Source organism: Panthera leo, chromosome B2 (genome assembly GCF_018350215.1).
Source record: "Panthera leo isolate Ple1 chromosome B2, P.leo_Ple1_pat1.1, whole genome shotgun sequence".
NCBI classification, from domain to species: Eukaryota; Metazoa; Chordata; class Mammalia; order Carnivora; family Felidae; genus Panthera; species Panthera leo.
Genome location: NC_056683.1, coordinates 67,377,283 through 67,398,637, shown reverse-complemented (window position 1 = coordinate 67,398,637; position 21,355 = coordinate 67,377,283). Strand labels below are relative to the sequence as shown.

Here is a 21,355-nt window from a genome sequence, read left to right as displayed (position 1 = left end):
TTTTGCTATGTTCAAGTGTCTTGCTAAAATAATAATGCCTCAGTGTTGTTGTTAATGTTTAAGCACTAAATTTTAGCCCAAGGTCAATAAATCCCACGTTTTAACATTTCTATGTCTAGATTTGATTGCCATTATGGATATATATTAATCATTTTGACAGCATTAACTGCAAGGTTTGTATATATTACTTAGAAACATCTGTTCTTACCAGGAGGTGGTCATATTGTCACCTGAGTTATAGGTAGATGGGCTAAATTTGGTATTAGATCAAGGAAGTGTCTAGTAAATAGAAAAGGAAGAAGTGGTAGAGAAGTAAGGATGATGAAATAATGAAGAGGGTGGGGCATACAGGAAACAAAAAGCCAGACCAAGAAAGAGAACAGCTGACTGGAGGGTTAATGAACGCTCACCTTCTATCTTCATGGAAACAATGCCTTAGAATTCTTGTATCGTCCTTTGTTGGTTAAGGTGAAAAGTCTTCTTTATAAACATGTGTTTTTTGAAAGGAGGGGAGAGGCAGTAAAGGAGTGCTGTTTCAAGAGTTTTGATGCATAAATGTTTGTAGAGTTTGGAAGATCTAGTGAAGTGTTTTAGAGCTTTTTTTTTAGCCCATGCTCCATTCAATAAACATAAAAATCATATTTCCCCTAATGTCATTCAAAATTTCAAAATAAATATCATGTCTAAAATCAAATCGACCACGATGACCTTATTTGATTTTATAGCTTTGTAAATAAATAAATTTATATTTTATCAAAGTAACGTGTATATACAGTTAAAAAAAATCAACAAGCCTTATGATGAAAACCAGTAGTCCCTGTCCCAACTTTCTTTAAGTCTTAGAGATAATCACTTTGAGTCCAAAAGTTATCTTTTGGCATTTGTTTTAGTGTATCTAAACAATATGCCTAGTCTGCTATTGCTTGATTTAATGGTTGTAGTCATCATTAATATCTTCTCGATAATGTTAACCTGCTGATTAAAGCTCTTTAACATACCTTTCCTTCTCCCATTATTATTACAGTTATATCATATTTGGGAAACACAGTAGCTATTATTACTTATGACTGTGGAGCAAAGCATTGCACCACGATTACATTTCACATCATTTTATTTTTCCTAGAATTAATAATTGCCTCATTTTTAACACATAATTTCTAGAAACCTATCTTAAGCTTTTCCCAGTTATTCTGTCAGGTCCACCATATTCTCATCAATAGTTTTGAAGGGTTTTTGTCCCCAAATATCAGATAATCTGATTCCCTGTTTTTACTAGGGAGATCTATTCTGTATTTGTCCTTTTATGCCAATCTGAGCTGGTGGTTTTCTTGACCAGTTACACAGCCATTATCCCATGATCTCCTCTTGTCACCTTTCTATGTTGGATCTGTTTCCTAATTCTGTAGTTTACTGGAGCACTACCTAAAGCACTTAAAGCTTCCTAAGAAGTGGTAGCTGAGAGGCAAATTTTCTGTGTCCTTTACATGTCTAAAATGTCTTTTTTCAATTTTCACATCTCACTGATAGTTTGACTACATATACAATATTAAGTTTAAAATAATTTACCCTCAGATTTTTTTTAATAAATTTTTTTAATGTTTATTTTTGAGAAAGACAGAGCATGAGCAGGGGAGGGGCAAGAAGACAGAATCCAAAGCAGGCTCCATGCCCTGAGCTGTCAGCACAGAGCCGGAAGTGGGGCTCGAACTCACCAATGGTGAGATCATGACCTGAGCCGAAGTCGGACGCTCAACCGACTGAGCCACCCGGGCACCCCTCCCCTCAGAGTTTTGAAGGTATTGCTCCACCCTCTTCTAGGTTTCATTGTTGGTTTTGAGAACTCAGTTTCTATCCTAATCAGATATTAGACCTCCTAGACTGATGCTTAATTTTCTTCTCTTTTTCTCCAGTTGTTTCAACACTATTGTCTGTGTTCTTTCTAAAAGATTTCTTCATTTTGATCTTCCAGCCTTATCGTCTACTGAATTTTATGTATATTTAAAAAGTATTTTAATTTCTAAGACTTCCTTTATTTCTATTCTGTTTCTAAAAAATATTCATCTTAGTTCACAGATAAAATATTTTTCTGAGGGGGTGCCTAGGTGGCTCAGTCGGTTAAGTGTCCGACTTTGGCTCAGGTCATGATCTCGCCATTGGTGAGTTCGAGCCCTGCTTCGGGCTCTGTGCTGACAGCTCAGAGCCTTCATGAAGCCTGCTTTGGATTCAGCGTCTCCTTCTCTCTCTGCCCCTCCCCTGCTCATGTTCTGCCTCTCTCTGTCTCTCAAAAAATGAATAAATGTTAAAAAGTAAATATTTTTTGAGGGTATATATGCTTTTCTTTCCTATTCTGTTAGCATCGGTTTTTGTTGTTTTAAGTTTTAGGTTTTTTTTTTTTTTTTCTCTCTCGACCATTTAAGTGACTTTTTTTGTGTTTCTGGCTAATCTTGACCATCTGTCATATATGGATGGCCCCTAAAAGACTAATTGAAAGTTCTTTGTTTGTGGCCAGTGCTTGAAAAGTGATGGGCTTCACTAGCGCAGTGCTACTCAGAAATGCCACTCAGTGAATTATTTGTTCCTATTCATTATGAAGCGTAGACAAGTAATAAGGAGTTGGCAGGTCAGCAACTGTAAGGGGATCGAATGTTGAGAAGTACTGCGTTAGGGAATGATTGTCAGGGAGCCAGTCATTTGGCTGGAGGCCTTTTCTTTGACGGGGACTGTTCAGTCTCTAAGGAATTCACTGGTCCTCTTCAGAAGGAAGGGGTCCAAGGGGGGTCTGGGTTTTTGTTTTTTTTTTTTTTTGTTTTTTTTGTTTTTTTTTTTTTTTTTTTGCTTTTAACTCCCTCCTTCTGCCTTGTCCTCCACCTCACCTTCTGTTTTCTACTTTATACATATTTCTTTATACCTATCCCTCTGCACATCCCTTCTGCCTGGTTGTCTTCCATTACTTTATAGAGAGAAAAATTATCTCCTACCCATGGGAGACAGTGAAGGAGGTGAGAGATTGTATTTGGCTGAGAGGGGGAGGGCAGAGGTTTTGGGATCTCACCATTCTGTTGTATGTAATTTTCAACTAGTCATTTTCAGGCCTATTCCTTGTTGCTATAATTTTTATATCCAAGTCTGAACTTCTCAGGGGCTGTGGGCCAATCAGCGTGCTTCTCACTGGTGTCCCCCTTACAGTGTCTCTAGATTACAGCTTCTTCTGTCCTGCTTTCTGTTTTCTAGAAATCTGCTGAAAATGCTTTTCTGGTTTTCTCCCCCCTATCAACTCTCTATCCTTTTTGACTCATATCTTTAAAAAATTTGTTTTAGGGGTGCCTGGATGGCTCAGTAGGTTAGGCGTCTGACTCTTGGTTTTGGCTCAGGTCATGATCTTACAGTTCATGAGTTTGAGCCCCATATCAGGCTCTGTGCTGATGGCACAGAGCCAGTTTGGTATTCTCTCACTCACTCTGCCACTCCTTCACTCGTGCTGTCTCTCTCTCTCTCCAAAAAGAGGTAAGTAAATTTTAAAAAATTGTTCTGGATTATCATAAAACAGGTGGCGCCTGAGTGGCTCAGTCATTTAAACATCTGACTTTGGGTCAGGACATGATCTCACCTGAATTCAAGCCCCACATTGGGCTCTGTGCTGACAGCGTGGAGCCTGCTTCAGATTCTCTGCCTCTCTCACTCTCTGCTCCTCCCCAGGTGGCACCCTCTCTCTCTCTCCAAAATAAATAAACATTGAAAAAAAAATTAGGTAGAAACATTATCATAAAGTAAGCTTTACTTTGTGTGTGTGTGTGTGTGTGTAGTTCTGTGCATTTTAACTTATGCATAGATTTGTGTAACCACCATTGGATACAGAGCAATACCATCACCCCTACCCCCCAAAACTCCCTTACACTACTCCTTTATACTCATTATTTCTCTGGCAACCACTGATGTCTTTTCCTTCCCCATAGTTTTTCTTCTAGAATGTCATACATGGAATTATACCATATTTAATCTTTTGAATCTGGCTTCTTTCATTTAGCATGCCTTTGAGATTCATCTAAGGTAATGATGCCTATCAATACCTCCTACTTTTTCAATTCCCTTTCATGTTACTGGAGTGAAAGTGAAAGGGAGAAGAGATAAACTCGGGGCCATCCACTTTTTTAAAACCAGAAAACACCTTGAAGTACCTTTTGGTGCTTTTGTAGCATTTTTAAAAATATTAAAAGATAAACTTATTTACTGTAAGTGATATTAGTGGGAGCTTGTCTGTTGATGTGTGACAAGCTTTTTCATCCAGGGTAATGAAGAAGATTGAACTCATTGTATATTACTTTCACTATCAAGATTTGTGTGTCACATTATTTTAAGGAACAGAAATACAGAAAAGAATGGCTTTAAAAATACATGTTAGGGGCGCCTGGGTGGCTTGGTCGGTTAAGCGTCCGACTTCGGCTCAGGTCATGATCTCACGGTCTGTGAGTTCGAGCCCCACGTCGGGCTCTGTGCTGACAGCTCGGAGCCTGGAGCCTGTTTCAGATTCTGTGTCTCCCTCTTTCTCTGCCCCTCCCCTGTTCATGCTCTGTCTCTCTCTGTCTCAAAAATAAATAAACATTAAAAAAAAAATTAAAAAAAATACATGTTAATTGCAGTTGAATTAATGGTCTGAAGTAATCCCTGGGGTGTATTGTCTTTCCTTTTCACAACAAAGCTTGTAAAAGAGTAATTTATATTTTTTGTCATCTTCAGTTTTAGCTAAGGATTTATTTCACAGTCACACTGTATTCTGTTTACTATCATCTCTGTCTGAAAGATACAGTAGAAAGAGTATGGGTCTTAGAAGGAGGCTGACTTGGCTCTTATGTCTGTAAACTGTACCTTCAGATTATTTTATCTCCTAAATCATTTATCATTTCCTGTCAGTAAAATGGGAGTTTCAATACCCTCTTGACAGATTTTTGTTTTGAGGAATAAGGGAAGTGATAGATGACAAATACTTAACAGAAAGTATAGAAAAATGACAATGAACAATTCTCACCCCCCTTTTTTTGTCACAGGAAGTAAACTCACCCTTGAACTTTTTGCTCCATTTGATAATTTGGCACCATCCTTCCCTCTTCATTCTTAACATGTGGCTTTGTGGGTAACTCCTGATTTTCTTCATACTTACCTGTCTTTAGTCTCCTTTATACATCCTTTGGTTATGCTCACCATATAAAATGTTGGGAATTCTTTGAGATTATACTCTCTGAGCAATCATAAGTTCCTAATCACTTCTACCACCATCTTTGCACTAGTTTCTTTATCTTTTCTTGTGCCTTGACATCTCTTCTGAGTTCTAGATTGTTCAGTATGGATCTCTTGGATTGTCCTTGGATTTCTCAAGCTTAGTAAGGCCCAAACAGAAACCAAGCCATTCTAGCTAGCTTTCTCTTACATTTTTTGACATAGTGAATGGTATGGTCAACCATCTTAAGAGTTAAGTCAGAAACCTCACATTCATGTCCACATCATGATTTATTATTATGTGTTTATTATTACCTTCCTAATTAGATTTTATGCTCCAGAAGGTCAGGGATTTAAAAAGTTTTCCCCAGAGCATCTTACAAAGTGTTAGATTCATATTAAATGGTCAATAAATTATTGTTAAACAAGGAGTGAACTCATTCATATATTGTATATATTATTTTTTCATACAAAAGGATTTTAGAGCCAGAGATGATTATTAGTCCAAAGCCACCCCTTAACTTTAATGATGAAAAGACAAGGCTTGCAATTACATAAATTATTTAATAATAAATACAGCAATTAAGTGATAGCCAAGTGTTTCATGATTCCTAGCTGTAATCAGAGAACATATGGAATTATAGTGATGTGCTATCTTTTATCTGACTAGTAATTTTTGTACGTTAAACCTCACATGAAACTGTTCTACTATATTTGCTTTTGTAAAACTGGAAATGGATTAAGCATGCTTCCAGAATTAAAACACACATCCCAATTACACAAAACACTATTCTGGCTTTCCTTTTTAAATTTATAGATGCTATAGGCAGGATCAAAGTAAGGGTTGTAATCTTGTTTGTTTTCTAAAGGAAAAGAAAGATGGAGTAACTATGTCATTTGGCAACTTTACATCAGTAATTGTGAATTATTTTCACACAAACTTATCTCAGGCTTTAGTTAACCATTACTTACCTCAGATTATCCATCTATATATCTAAATAGAGTACTGCCAGTTCTGTTAACAGTGTTCAAAAACCTTCTGAAGGAAATACTTCCTAATCATTCCCAATAATCTAACAATAATTTTCTAATATTACAAAGAAACTCAAGCTGATGTTTTGGAAAGGAAACTTTAGAAAATAACCCTTCTGGGGCATCTGGGTGGCTCAGCTGATTAAGCATCTGACTCTTGATTTTGGTTCAGGTCATGATCCCAGTCTTGAGATCAAGCTTGGCATCAGGCTCTGCCCTGGGCATGGGACCTGCTTAAGTTTCTCTCTTTCACTTTCTCTCTGCCTCTACCCCGATTGTGCTTATGCGCTCTCTTTCCCTCTCTTTCTCAAAATAAAAAAAAAAAAAAAAAAAAGGAAAGAACTCTTCTGCTCTGCTGCAGAGCATGAGTTTACAAATCTAGTAACAAATTTCAAGTGTGCTTGAGATGATCCAATAAAGTTTGATAGGCATCCAGGCAAATTTCAGGTATATTTTTCTGTCAGGATAATCACAATTTATAGAACAGGAGCAAGGAGACAATGAGTGAGGAATCCTGGGACTAAAAGCTGTTTGAAAGTAGCACAATGAGTATCAAAGATGTTTTGAATTTTTATTCCCAGTAAGTTCATTCTTTATGCAGCATACTGTTCCTTTAACCAATAATTACTGAATATTTTCTATCTGCCAGTTACTATTCTAGATGCTGCAAGTACAGCAATGAAGAAAACACTTATAAACAGTCATTATCTAACTTATATCATTAAAAGGATCATTGCTGTGTGGAAAATCGACTGAGTGTAAAAGTACAAGTAGGAAAACTAATTGAAAAGGCTTTTGCAGTAATGTAAACAGGAGATGATGATGGCTTGGCCTGGAGTTGTGGTAGCAGTGGAGATAAATGAAAAGCGGTCAGATTCAGATTATATTTTGAAGGTGTATGTATTCAACAGAATTTTCTAATGGATTAGTTTATAGGGCATGATAGAAAACAGTCAAAGTTTGGGGCTTGAAATGAAGAAAATTGCAGAGGAGAAGCCTTGAAAATAAAGGACTGGAAAGTAGAATTCAGTTTTGGTCATAAGTTTGCAACGCTCATTAGACATGTAAGTGGAGATGTCTGGAGTCAAAGGGAAAGGTCAGGCTAGAGAATTTGCCAGCACACAAATGGTATTTCATGGCAGTAGATGAAATCACAGATGGGATGAATGTAAAGGTGTTACTCTGAAATTTAGAGATTGAGAGTTTGAGGTTTCAGGAGACTAAAAACACTACTGAAATGGAAAACCATCAAAAGAGTAGTGGATGGAGGACCATGTATGAAACTGTACATACATGTTGTATGTTATACTGTATGGCATTTGTGGCTTATTTCCAAATTAAAAACAAAGCATATTGTGAAGGAATGATCAATTATGTTAAATTTAGTTGCTGATAGATGGAAAAAATGAAAATTGAGGTTGACAGTTTATTCAATAATGTAGAAGCTATTGGGGATCCTAGGAAAAGCCATAAAAGCCTACCCAAAATGGAATTTAAAAAATTAGGAGAGGAAGAGAAGAAGACAAATATAAAGGAATCTGTTTTATTTTTATTTTTTAAATGTTTGTTTGTTTGTTTATTTGAGAGGGCGGGGCAGAGAGAGGTGGAAAGAGAATCCCAAGCAGGCTCTGTGCTGATGGGGGATTTGATCTCAAGACCGTGAGATCATGAACTGAGCCAAAATCAAGAGTCAGATACTTAACCAACTGCGCCACCCAGGCGCCCCAAGAAATCTGTTTTCTTTTGAAAAGAAATAGTATGGTAACTGAAATCAAAGGCTTGTTTAATATGGGAATATGCTTATATGCTGATGGAATGATCTAGGAAAGAGGGAAGAAAAATTGTACTAGGTAACATACAAATAAGGATCTGCATCTATTTCAGAATCTATTTTATGTGAATCTTTGGTTCTTTTTGGACAGAGCCATAAATGTCCTTTATCCAATATATAGATCTATCAATCACCCAATATATGTCATTAATTCATCTGCTGGTTAACCTTTAACCCTTTAAGCAGTACCAGGGGATTGGTAAAAAATTACAATAATCTCTGTTCTTGAGAGGTTTACAATCTAGTTGTCTAGATGGAGAAAATGTAAGAGAGCACATACAGCTTTAACAAGTTCAGAGTACACTTTTTAAAATTTGTATGTCCAGCTATTGGTGCCTGGTAATTGTCCTCAAGGATTCCATCATAGTGCATAATGCAGAAGGGAGAATAAGCCAGAAACTTTCGGTCCCTATTTAGAGAAGGGATGAATTGGGTATTTACAAACTTTGGTGAGGAAGACTGAGCACAGATAACTTGGTGGATCTAACCCAAAAGATTAGAAGGAATAGTGATTTTGATATTACTAATTTTTATCTACACATTTCACCTATGCTGAACCCATACATCATCCACTTTCTATTTGAAATGACAATGGAATAATTATAAAAATTTGTTTAAAAAAGGTGGGAAGATTTATTTTAGTATAGAATAAGTATTTTTATGTTTACATTTATACACACTCGGTGGGCACAAAGACTAAAGATCTCTGTAAGTGGCATTATTTAGGCAAGACTGCTAGAAGCAAGGTACACTGGCAGCCTATCCAATATTTGCTCTGCCTAGCAACTCCAATCATGGAAAGTGCCCTGGGACAGCAAGACTTAAAGAATACCGATGTGCCATCCCATTTCTTGTCCCACAATTAAAAATTTTCCCCTCTTTTCAGCATTTTCCCCAGACACGGAGAAACGAGCGAACAACTTTCACAATTTCAGGACGCTGGTAGCGTTTCTTGCATGGGGAGTTGTGCAGCATCCAAAGGTACAAGAAGATATCCCGACGCAGCTCTTTACAGCATATTCTCAGCACAAGGAACAATAACGCCCTCACAAAGTTTCTTCTACGGAAAAAAACTGATTGTATCCGTGTAAGAGGAGCTAACCTTTTTGTTTTGTATTGCATCCAGCTTCATAGCTTACAGTTAGACCAACCCAGTGTTCTTTCAGCATCTGAACAATGGTTCAAAATTTGCTCAGAAGTTTTTAAAATACCTTCTCGTTCAAAATATACTAATTTTCTATGATAGCCTGGTCTCACATTAATTTCATCTAAGCTAGTTACAAAGTACGTAACACGTCACTCCTTGCCTCTCCGGTCTCAAAAGTTGTTTACTTCTCCAAGCCTTAGCTCCAGGAGCCAGCCCCCTGAATAGCATCGGCCAGCTTAGGAACAAGAGCAAGGAACGGAAACGGCCGGTCGGCTAGAGCGGCCACAGCCGTACGGCCGCTCTCGCTTGTCTTTCGCTCTCTATGGTTAGAGGCTCAAGCCCCTCCTCCGTCCGAAGTATTAAGTTCCCTGACGCTTGCGCAAGGCCAGAAGGCAGTTCCGGTTCCGGTGTTGCCGTTCTCGTTCCTGGTGTTCGGTTGTTGCGGTTGGTGGGTAGTAGCCGAGCCAAGATGCTGCGGAATCTGCTGGTAAGGAGCTTCTCGGCTTGCATTCTTGATGTGGGGCGGGAAGGTTGGGAGCGGAGGCTAAGGGATGACTGAAAAACCTCTCCTGAGAGGGAAGGAGGGTGGGAGAAGGCGGCTTCTGAGGTCACCTTGGTCCGTGTCCTTTTCGCCTGACGTTACTTTCCCTTCTAACTATTCCTCTTGTTCCCGGCTGTGCTGAGTAGATACAGGGAATGAAGAGGCTGGGGAAATGACCAGAGGATGGTGGGTTAGACAGCCTTGGTTTCTTAATGGTCACCTCTAACCCTGTGGGTTATTGATGAAGTCGCTAATTTTGATATGAGTAAACTCAAGATCCAGGTGGGACGTTTCTGATACCCGGAAGCTTCAGATAGAAATATGTTCACTGGTACGTTGAAAGGCCTAAAGTTTCAACGTTTCTGAGCTTTGTGAGCATCAGGATGCGGTTTAAAAAGCAAGTCATTCAGTTTCTGTTGGGACTTCAGGAGCCGTCATGGTTGAAAGTGTAGTGTTGCTTCAATCAGGCGGTCCTGCAGTGTCCTTCACCCATCCATCGGCTTTGAGCATGTGAAATAATTTCCCAAAATTTCGAAAAAGAGAAGGAAAATGTAACAGTGACCATTCTCTTTTGTAATTATTCAATAAGGTTTTACTTAGCTCTCAACATATGGTTTGTTTTGGAATGTGGAGTGCATATTTGTTTCGTTATTTAATTCAACTGGATATATAATGCAACTCACTTTTTAAAAAGAATTGTACCCCATTAATTATTCCCTATTTTATAGGAAAAATGCAATGGGGAAAGCATTTTGATTAAGTAGGAATCATGTCAGTTTATTTTAGTGTCGAATAGATCTTTTAATAATATGGTAAAGTTATAAATGAAAACATTGGAACTTTTAGTGTATTTTGTAACCATTCTTTATTCTCATAATATCTGTATGTCAGTATGTTTTACTCAAGGATTATATGATACTACTAGTTCAATTCAGGTAAAGATATTTTTTTTTTTTTTTCTCAGAATCTGTATGAATTGCTACTTGAATGTGGTCTTTGGAGACTGTAGAATTTTAATGTAAAGAGTAGTAGATGGGTTCACCTGGGTGGCTCAATCACTTAGGTTAAGCGTCCAACTCTTGATTTCTGCTCAGGTCATGATTTCACAGTTCATGAGATTATGAGATTGAGCCCTGCATCAGGCTCTGCACTGACAGCTCGGAACCTGCTTGGGATATTCCCCCCGCCCCCCCCCCCCAAATAAACTTAAAAAAAAAGAGTAGTGGATGGACAACAAGTTGGAAAACTTGGCTGTTGGTTTAGTTAGGACTCTGTTACTGACAAATCGGGTATGTTTTTAACTGTCAGTTTCCCTCTTCTGTAATAGTAGAAGTTGAAAATAGTTGGTTTTGAAAGTTTCTTTAAGACCTAAATCTGCTCAGTATATATGGATTTTTTTATTTCAGGCTCTTCGTCAGATTGCCCAGAGGACCATAAGTACTGCTTCACGTAGGCAGTTGGAAAATAAGGTTCCAGAGAAGCAAAAGCTATTTCAGGTACTGAAATATTTTATAGGAGGTTGTTACTTGTAATAATAATTACCAAAAGTTGGAGATAGGAAGTAAATCTGGAGATGTTTGGTTGTTACTCATCTTGTTGTATTAGCAAAATAATAAACCGCCTATTGATAGTTAGTTGGGCCTATATCCAGGAGGACTTTGGGGAAGTAGAAGAAATGAGAGGGAAAAGGTGTAGGTCAAAGACACTTTGTTTGGAGAAGTTACATTGGGTTGGCACTCTATGGGTAGTTTCATAAGAATAGACAAATAGACCATAGAAAGGGCCCAGAAACAGAACAAATATGTATGTAGAAATTTAATATATGTTAAAGGTGCTATTTCATTTTAGTGTGGAAAGGATACGATAAATTGGCATTAGAAAAATTGACTATTTTAAAGAAAGTAAAGTTCTGTCCCTCTATATTGTGTATTAAAAGGTAAATTGCAGATATAAATGCTTCTTCTGCCAAAAATATTAAAATGAAATATATTTTTCCAGTTTTAGTGAGGTACAATTGACAAATAAAAATTGTATATATTTAGGTTGTACCTGATGGGTTTTATTTTTAAAAAGGTGCATACAGTGTGATGTTCAATGTGTCTATGAATAATTACTGTAAGTAAGTTAATTAACACATCCATTACCTCAAATACTTGATCTTTTTGTGTGTTTGGTGAGAGTACTTAAGATCTACTTTCTTAGCAAATTTCAAGTGTACAATACAGTGCTATTAGTTATAGTCACCATAGGAGAGTATTTTTTATATCTTAGGGGTGGGGAAGTCTTCCTAAGGAAGTCTTTACAAAGCCTAGAAGCTGTAAAGGACAAAAATTGCATTTATGAGTTCAAGTGACAAATTGAGAGCAAATTTTAAAATATAACAAAAGATTAACATCCCTAGTATAAAAAGCGGTCCTACAGGGGTGTCTTGGGTGGCTCAGTCCATTAAGGTTCTGACTTCGGCTCAGGTCATGATCTCGCGGTTTGTGGGTTCGAGGGCCATGTTGGGCTCTGTGCTGACAGCTCAGAGCCTGGATCCTGCTTCAGATTTTGTGACTCTCTCTCTGCCCCTCCCCCACTCATGCTCGGTCTGTCTCAAAAAATAAATTAAAAAAAAAAAGTTCCTACAGATCAGTAAGAAATGCAAATTAAAATGACAAATTACAAGTTTTTCCCCCTATTTAATTGTTAGAATTATAGAAGGATTTAAAATAGGCTATGTAAGCCACGTATGGGAGATAGTTATATTCGTACACAGTACTTTCATACATAATAGTTAGTAGTATAATTGGTATAAAAGTTATAAAGAGTGTTTGAGAGTATTATTAAAAATAAACCAGATACCCTGTTATCAGGGACTTCCACTTTTTTTTTTTTTTTAAAGGTAGGCTCCATGCCCAACGTGGGGTTTGAAGTCACAACCCTGAGATTGAGTTGCATACTTCACTGATTGAGTCAGCCAGGTGCCCCTGGGGACTACCACTTTTAAAAATCTTTTCTGCAGACACAGTAGCTTAAATATATAAAGAAAAGGATAGAGGTTATTTGTCATAGGATTTTAATACCACTAAAACTCCAACAACCTAAATACCCATTAATAGAGGACTGGCTTATTCAGTTCTGATATTTTTGCAGAGTGGCATTCTATGTAGCCATTAAAAGGGATAAGGTAGTTTTAAAGGGAGTAACAAAAGTTTTTAAGACAGCATTAAGTGAAAAATAGAATATAGCATACCCTTATATAGTGTAATCTCATTTGGTATATTAAACAAGTGTGTGTGTAAATTAGAAGGTAAGACAACGTAAGCATTAAAAAATATTTAAGAATATGAGCTATGCTGTTAATAATGGTTTTCTCATGAGGAAAGATGGTGGGACAGAGTTGTTTACCTTTATAAGTAGTTACATTATTAGTGCTTTTTTTGTTTTACTGTGGTAATACCTGTTTTTTCCCAAATAAAATTTTGTATCCTATACAGATCTTCCTTGACTTATGATGGAGTTAGGTCATAAAATAGTAACCCATCATAAGTTGAAAATATGTTCAATTGAAAATCCATTTCATATGCTTAACCTACCAGATATAGCTTAGCCTAACCTACCTTAAACATGCTTAGAACACATACATGAACTGGGCAAAATCATCTAACACAAAGCCTATTTTATAATAAAAGTGTTGAATATCTCATGTAATTTCTTGAATACTGCACTGAAAGTGAAGTGAATGGTTTTATGGGTACAGAATGGTGATAAGTACATTGGTTGTTAAATTTGGTGATCGTGTGGCTGACTGGGAGTTGTGGCTGGCTGCCACTGCCCAGCATCATGAGAGGATCGTACCGCATGTTGCTAGCCTGGCAAAAGATGAAAATTCAGAATTTAAAGTACAGTTTCTCCTGAACGTGTATTGCTTTCACACACTTGTGAAGTTGAGAAATCGTAAGTTGAACCAAATCTACCTTATGATTAAAGTGTGAGGAGAGGAGTGCCGGGGTGGCTCAGTTGGTTAAGGGTCCTACTCTTGATCTTGGGCTCAGGTCATGATCTTAAAATTTGTGAGTTCGAGCTCCACCTCTGCCCTGATAGCGCAGAGCCTACATGGGATTCTATCTCTCCCTGTCTCTGCTCCTCTCCTGCTTGCTCTCTATTTCTCTCAAAATAAAGAAATAAAAAAGTGTGAGGATTCCTGATCTTTTTAATAATTCAGCTGATGAACTCAATCAGTATATTTTCACAGCTTTAATATTTATATATTCCTTGGAAGGCAAATCTTTACTGGATCTCATTAAATGTGAGAGAAAGAATGTTGATTTTTAGGAGTTCTTATTTTAATACTTTAGTGGTGGTAGGTACAGAGTCAGGAAAATTGTAGTCTTTTAATTTTGATATTGACATATTTTAATTCCAGGGGTTTGAGGAGGTGCTTAATTTTATATGAATGGATTAGTCTTTTGAACTTAGTTGAAAACAAATGATGCATATATTATTATTATTTTTTTAATCTAGGAGGATAATGGAATTCCAGTGCATCTAAAGGGTGGAATAGCTGATGCGCTCCTGTATAGAGCCACTATGATGCTTACAGTTGGTGGTAAGATATTTGGAATGCTTGACTTACAGATAGGTAACAATAAGGATTACTAACAACTTCATTCCTTTTACTATGTCAGTATTTTAACTAGAAAGACTGTCTCCAGCATCTGAGATCTTACTGCATAAGGACTTAAGAGGATGATTGATACATATTGTAGAAGAGCATTTTAATGTCTTAAAAAATTAAACCAATAAAGTTTGATAGGAGTATTTATGATAGAGGTGGCTTTCAGAGTGTGCTACTGGTGGCCTTACACATCTCTCTCTACACCATCTCCTATAACAGGGGCTTTTTAAACATTTTTACTGTGATACATAATAAAAACACACTTTACATCTAAACTCTGAACATACATGTTTATGACAGAAACAAAACCTCTATGGAAAGAACAGTACCTATTACTGTACACAAAATGCTTTGATAGTTTTTTCTGTGGATTAGGCAGGTCCATTGTTCAGTATTAGCAGTGGAATATTACAAATTGGTAGGCTAGGAGCAGAGTTAAGATTTTAAATGATTGCTCTCTGGGGGAGGAAGGGAACTATTTGATTACTGTGTGCTCATCTTATTGATAAAAGTGCCCATAAATGGATTTCTGTAACCTTTTTTATTAAGTCTGTAATGTGTCCTCATTTTAAAGATGAAGAAATTATGTTAATTATCCAAGGTAGTATTGCCTCTGTGGAAAAGCTGGAATTTCAACCCTAATTACAAAGTCCCCGGGCTGATACCAACGTGCTTTCTTTGCCTTGGGTTGAGTACAGTGAAGAGGCATTTATGAATGAAGACAACAATCAGATAGTGACCTTTAGAGTCCTAAATTCTTTTGGTCAGTGTGACTATTTCTTAGATATTCTGGTAATTAGTTTTTAAAAATATTCACTTATTGGCTGTTCTTACATCAAATTTGATAATTTAAAAATGATGTATCATTCTTCTTGGTTTAATATTTATAATATACTTTAGGGAGTGCTTGTATATCTTGACCTCTTTTTTTGGTTTTTGAATCATTCTTAGCATTTTTTCAGGCCATCTTAGTTTAGTATGCAAATAACTTTTATATATGTTCTTACTCTTATTTAAAAACTTTTTACATGTTGTCAATTTGACAAATAAATTATTGTGCTGTATCTAATAATTTCCTTTGAAGTTATTTTAAATTTTACCAGCACCTATCAAAATACTTTTCTGTGTTTCCATGAAAGTAGTCTTAATGCCAAACTTCCCTTACTGTTAACTTTTAGCTGGAATATTATGTCTATACATGTAAATGTCAGAATTTCTTGTAAGTTCTTTTTTTGTTTCTTTTTCAGGAACAGCATATGCCATATATCAGCTAGCTATGGCTTCATTTCCCAAGAAGCAAGACTGACTTCAGTTTATCATCTCAGCAGGCAGTTGGTTCAGTTTCATTCAGCTCTCTCTGGACCAATAATTGATACCTAACTGAGTTCTTCGGGGAACAATATTTATTGACTTCTACTAACTGCCACCAATAAAGCAGTCTTTACCATGCTTTGTCTTATTTTATCACTTTTGGATACATTATACCAATAATTTCAGTTTTTGATCAGCCTTGTAACTCTTAGGTAGGGAGCAAAAAAATGGTTCTTTAGTCACTAGGGTTGTATAAAATACCATTGTGATACTGGTGAAATTTTATTTTTATAAATAAATTATGTAATAGAACAGCTCAGAATTACACCGTGGATGGTTTTCAGCTGTGAATGAATGTAACACTTGAAAGCATATTCCTTCGAATCCCTCCCCTCCCTGCTGTACTGTATCTTAGGATATGCTAGAACTTGGGGTTAGTGGACACAGGTCATTTTTTGGTTCCTGGGGTTTGAGTTTCTTTTTTTCTCTCAGCTATGTTAGCATATGTCCAAATATCGGATTTATTCCACAGCTTAGAGTTAGGCTTCAGTAGAGAAACTATAAAATAATTTACGACTTGTTCTTTTACACTAACAGTGGGCTTCTATTATGTTACTATAATCCATAACATAAAGTGTAACTTCCCTTAAAACACTTAATTCATTTCTAAAAGCTATCTTCTAGGGGAACTTAAGGAGTCATACTTTGTTACCTCTACTAGGTGTACATTTGTAACACTAGTCTAGGTGTAATTCAGTCTAGGGGAAATCCATGAGTAATGGTTTTATAAACTTCAATTTTTGCATAAAATTGAGAAAAGTGTATGTAGAAAAAATGAGTCAAATCTGAAATAGCCAATCGAAGTCTTCATGTGGAAACATTGAGGCTTAAAGTATAAATCTATCTCAAAAGGTACCTAATGAAAGAGGTCTCAGCCTTGAATCTTGAAGGTTTGAAAGGATCTTGGTAGCCACATCTAACCTGCCACTAAATACAGGGATCTTCCCAACTTCTGACAGCATCTTATTACTAATAACAGCAGGGAATACTGCTTTGGAAGGGAGTGGAATAAATACCAGACATTTCTAAATGTTGAGAAAGTCAAGTTGGGCTGGAGTTTGGTCCAATTTGATGATTTGGAGCTAAAAAGCAATCACTGATATTTTGAAACAAGCTATATCTGTCAGCATTTTACAGAGGAGAATTTAACTTTCATTACAAATTTCATAAAGTGATTTGAAATGCTTTTATGACATGATATGAAAGATACTGTTTTGTAGTAAAAAGAAAAAACAGCCTGATATCCTCTGATCGCCTTCATCTCAATATTGAGAGGTGCTTTACTATTTCTGACATAATACAATTTATAAAACAGTTTCCATGTGAAAATGTTATGTTTGGGCTATGTTACCATGGCAAGATGGGATAAAGTAAAAGGTTGAATGCTTAAGATACTTGAAAAATTCTTTAAATTGATGCTAAGTTTAAATATTTGCCCTTCACTTTAAAAATCTGCATTGTAGCTAGCAGTGGAGATGGGGAGGGGTCGAGGGGCAAGATCCCAGAATAGAGGTTGCTGGACAGAATTTAGTGAAAATGTCTGCTATACTGCTATACTTAAGAATTTAGTGAGAGAGCTGTTAACAGTTACTGGTAGATTGCAAGACCCATCCAAAAGTCCCATGGAACAGAGTCCATTAGAAGTGTTGAAATGTGGCCATCAGGAAACAAAACAACCTTCATTCCAATCTCCTTTTTAATCTTTACCATACAGTATCTCTTTGAGATTAGTATCCGTTACTAAATAGAAATTCCATGATGTTATTCCATTAATAAAGACCATTTGAGATATATTTAAGTGAAATTTTGTTATAATTCGTATTAATGCTCAAAATCACATTTGTAGTCTGTAGCTGTTCTATATGAAGTTGAATTTTATTTACAGATGAAACAAGCTCACAGAAGGCATGCAATTTACACAAAGCTACAAATAAATGACAGCACAAGGTTTCAAATCCAGTTTTACCTGATTCTTAAAGTTCATGGTCTTTCCAGTATACTTTATCTTCCATGTTTGATTAAATGTTGACTGGGATAGCTTCAATACACTGTTAATAGCAGTGTATATATGAATACTTTACAAATATGAATACCCTATTTCCATTTCACCTGTACAGTCAAGTTTCTTGGAAGAGTGATCAGTACAGCCTCTAGGTCTGTTGTCCGTTTCACATTGATTGCTATAATTGAAAATCTACCTATTTAGCATCTGTCTTCGTATTTGAGATCCAAACTAAGAACTCTCATCACATCTCATATTGCTCTGCTTCTTGGTGAATGCATACTCATTTTTAAAAACTATTTTTGAGAGAGGGGACAAAGGATCCAAAATGAGCTCCGTGCCGACAGCAGAGAAGGCAATGTGGGGCTGCAACTCACAAACCGTGAGATCATGACCTGAGCCCAAGTTGGACATTCAACCAGCTAAGCCACCCAGGTGTCCCATGCATACTCATTTTTGACACCCTGTTAAGTGCCCAAGATTCTGCTGGAAACTTTGACATTCTCCCCTCTGTCCCCTATGTTCCCTGTACTCCTCTTCATCAAGACTTTTACCCTTTGAATTTGAGTTCAAATTTGAATTATAATTGATAAGACTGGAAACCAGTAGAGCATTGTAGTTAATCACACACATGATAGAAGATCCAGCTTCAAGTCTTGGATTACCATGAATAGCTAACCTTGCTAGATGTATATCCTCATCTGTATAAATACTTAATGCACATAGTTATTCTAATGCATGTAAAGCACAAAGAATGGTTTCTGGTACATACCAAGTGTGCAATGTTAGCTGCTTCTCTTGTTGGCTCTCTGAGAAAAGGAAATGTATCTTTTCATCTCATATCCATATCAACTTGACACAAAGCAGGGTCTATGAGCTGGTCAGGGCTGGTAGGGCAGGCTCACAATTTCACCCACATCCTAAGTGTAGCTGTCATTCAGCTCTCCTCAGTGTGTGGTTTTCTTTCTTGTAAGGTGACTCCTGAAGCTCCAGCCATTTTCTTTGTTTTCCGCAGGAAGAAAGATTGGTGAAAGAGAACATGCCAAATAAGTGAGCACTCTTTAAAGAGCTTTAGAAGCTCCAAAGACCTCAGCTTAGATGTCTTTGGCCAGAACTTTGTCCCATGTTCATGCCTGGATTCAAAGAGGCCAAGAAATGTCTTAGCTGGGCAGATGGCCAAGTAAAATTGGAGTTCTATATAGTAAGGAGAGGAGACCAGGTATTAAGTCAGCAGCTAAGAGTCTTTCCCCAGGGTGTGGTTTTGTGTGTGTGTGTGTGTGTGTGTGTGTGTGTGTGTGTTTCACAATGGTATGAATCTCGTTTATTTAAAACGTTATTTCTCACCTTTCTCAAATTGAACACTGCAAAAAATAAAAGCAGTGTTTTATTGGGTTGTCATTTACCCTGGGAGCAGTGTTGCTGCGTGTCCACGGCTATGACTCCTGTGCTCACGAACCTCAGCTCACACTAGCCAGATCTATCCCACCTCACTTTAGAAAACAATCCTGAAAGTTTAATCAAACAAAGCTGTTGTACACATTTACATTAAGAAAAGATGTCAGGATGTAGGAAAGTCCGGTGTATCGTTCCCTTTAAAGTAAGGCTTGCTCCGCCTTTGGGGTATCTTTGCTTCCTGGAGGCAGAACAGCAGATGAACCCAAATGGGAACAAAATGATGCCCAGGAAGATGCCCAGGAAGGTGAAGAAGTCCTCCCAAACCCGACTCTGCAGACTGGGGCGGCCTCCAACGACAATGGAATGGGCAGGGTACCTGGTGACATTTCGACGGTGGATAGAAACGTAGACTCTGGGACGGCGGGGTAGGTATCCTTGTGACCGGGTGGGTGTAGGGCGGCGGCGGGGGCGCGGCGGCGACGGTCCTGTGGCTGTGCGGGCGAAGTCCCCCGGGCGGGCCTCCAGGTGGTAGGCGGGCGGCTGTTCCGGCAACAGGGCCTTGCGGTCCGGTCCGAGGCTCCCGCCGGGACTCTACTCGGAGTGGCGGGGACGCGCTTCTAGCTTGTTTTTTTAAAAGAACAAAGTCAACACTGTAGGAACCTTCCGTTCGTGGCTCTAATTTCTGATGTGAGGCACATCGGTGCCTGTACTTAGGCTTCCATTGGCAAATATCTTTTCCCGTTTTGCTTACATTAGTTCACGTAGGTTTCGCAGCCAGGAGCCAACCAAAGCAGGGTTCCCTGACTTTCCCACCTACTGTGTCATCCAATGGAACCACTGGAACCATCCAGTGGTAAACTCTACCATTTACCCTGAACAGTACTTAGAGGATTAATAAATGGTGGCCATAAATGGTGTCTTACAGCAGACAGGAATGTTTCAAAAAGATTTCCTTAGGGAACACAAATGCAAGTAGATGCGGAGAATACAAGAATGATGCTGCTGCTATAGGCAGTTTGGTTCAGAGTTTGCAGACCCATTCCTGCTGTTTGAGAGTTTTGCACAAATTCCCCAAAGCTGGCAATTCTCCAGGCATCTAACTTGGACTCCCTCCTCCTGGGTCCTGGATGCAGCCACCCAGAGAGCAACATCTTGTAATCTGTTCATCAGGACTTGTATGCACTGAGACTAATAATTCAACTTAACAGATATTGAGTGCCTACTATGTGCCAGACACCGTTGTATGTACCTGGGAATCATGGATGAACTGAGTTTACATTATAGTGAGAGGTAGCAGGGAAGACAGTTAATAAAATATAAAAATAAATTGTATAATATGTTAGAAGGCAGCAAGTTCTATGGAAAACAAGACCAACAGGGAGAGCTGGCATGAGGTTGGGGTGATTGGTTGCAGCAGAAAATAAGGTGTGAGGATAGACTTCAATGGGAAGGTCATATTTAAATAGAGACTAGAAGGTGAAGGAGTTAGTCACTTAGATATATGAGGAAAAGGCATTATAGGAAGAGGGAACAGTCTAGAGCAAATGCCCTAAAGTGCCTGGCATGTTCAAGGAACAGGAAGGCAATAGCAGTTATCACTAAGAGTGAAGGGGAAGTCAGAGAGGTAAGGACAGACCACACTAAGAAGGGACTTGTAGGCTGTTATAAGGACTTTGACTTTTACTCTGAGGGATGTGGGAAACCACTGCAGGTTTTGTTTTGTGTGTGTGTGTTTTTTTTTTAAGTTTATTTATTTGTTTATTTGACGGGAGGGGACAAAGAGAGAAGAGAGATAATTCCAAGCAGGCTCCATGCTCAGCGTGGAGCCTGATCTGAGGACTCTAAGATCATGACCTGAGCCAAAATCAAGAGTCAGTTGCCCACTGACTGAGCAACCCAGGTGCCCCTGTTTTGTTTTGTTTTGTTTTGTTTTTATAGAATACAGATGTACATGTATTGTAAAAGGGATTAGCTTGACTGTTGTGTTGAAGTAGGGCCCAGGGGTAGAAGTAGACTGATCCATTAAGAAGCCCACTGTAATCACCCAGGAGGGAAATATTGGAGACAATGAGTAGGTGTTAGTCATACAGGTAATCAGAAGTGGTCAGATTATGGACAGAGGAGGAGGATCTTTATCAGACTGTGTCCTTCCTCATCTATCCATC

The 21,355-nt window shown here is 37.9% G+C and overlaps 1 protein-coding gene and 1 pseudogene across 1 annotated transcript; one reads left to right on the top strand and one right to left on the bottom strand.

Annotated features, from left to right (window-relative positions):
- The first annotated feature begins 9,599 nt into the window (after positions 1–9,599).
- On the top strand, positions 9,600–15,871 carry LOC122220098 (cytochrome c oxidase subunit 7A2, mitochondrial). Its single transcript, XM_042939184.1, has 4 exons — positions 9,600–9,708; positions 11,169–11,258; positions 14,269–14,353; positions 15,670–15,871. Exons 1-4 carry the CDS (start codon positions 9,691–9,693, stop codon positions 15,726–15,728), a joined length of 252 nt encoding a protein of 83 aa, XP_042795118.1. The 5' UTR covers positions 9,600–9,690; the 3' UTR covers positions 15,729–15,871.
- Positions 15,872–19,340: 3,469 nt separating this feature from the next.
- The window catches only part of LOC122220705, an 18,614-nt pseudogene continuing 16,599 nt past the window's right edge, over positions 19,341–21,355 (bottom strand).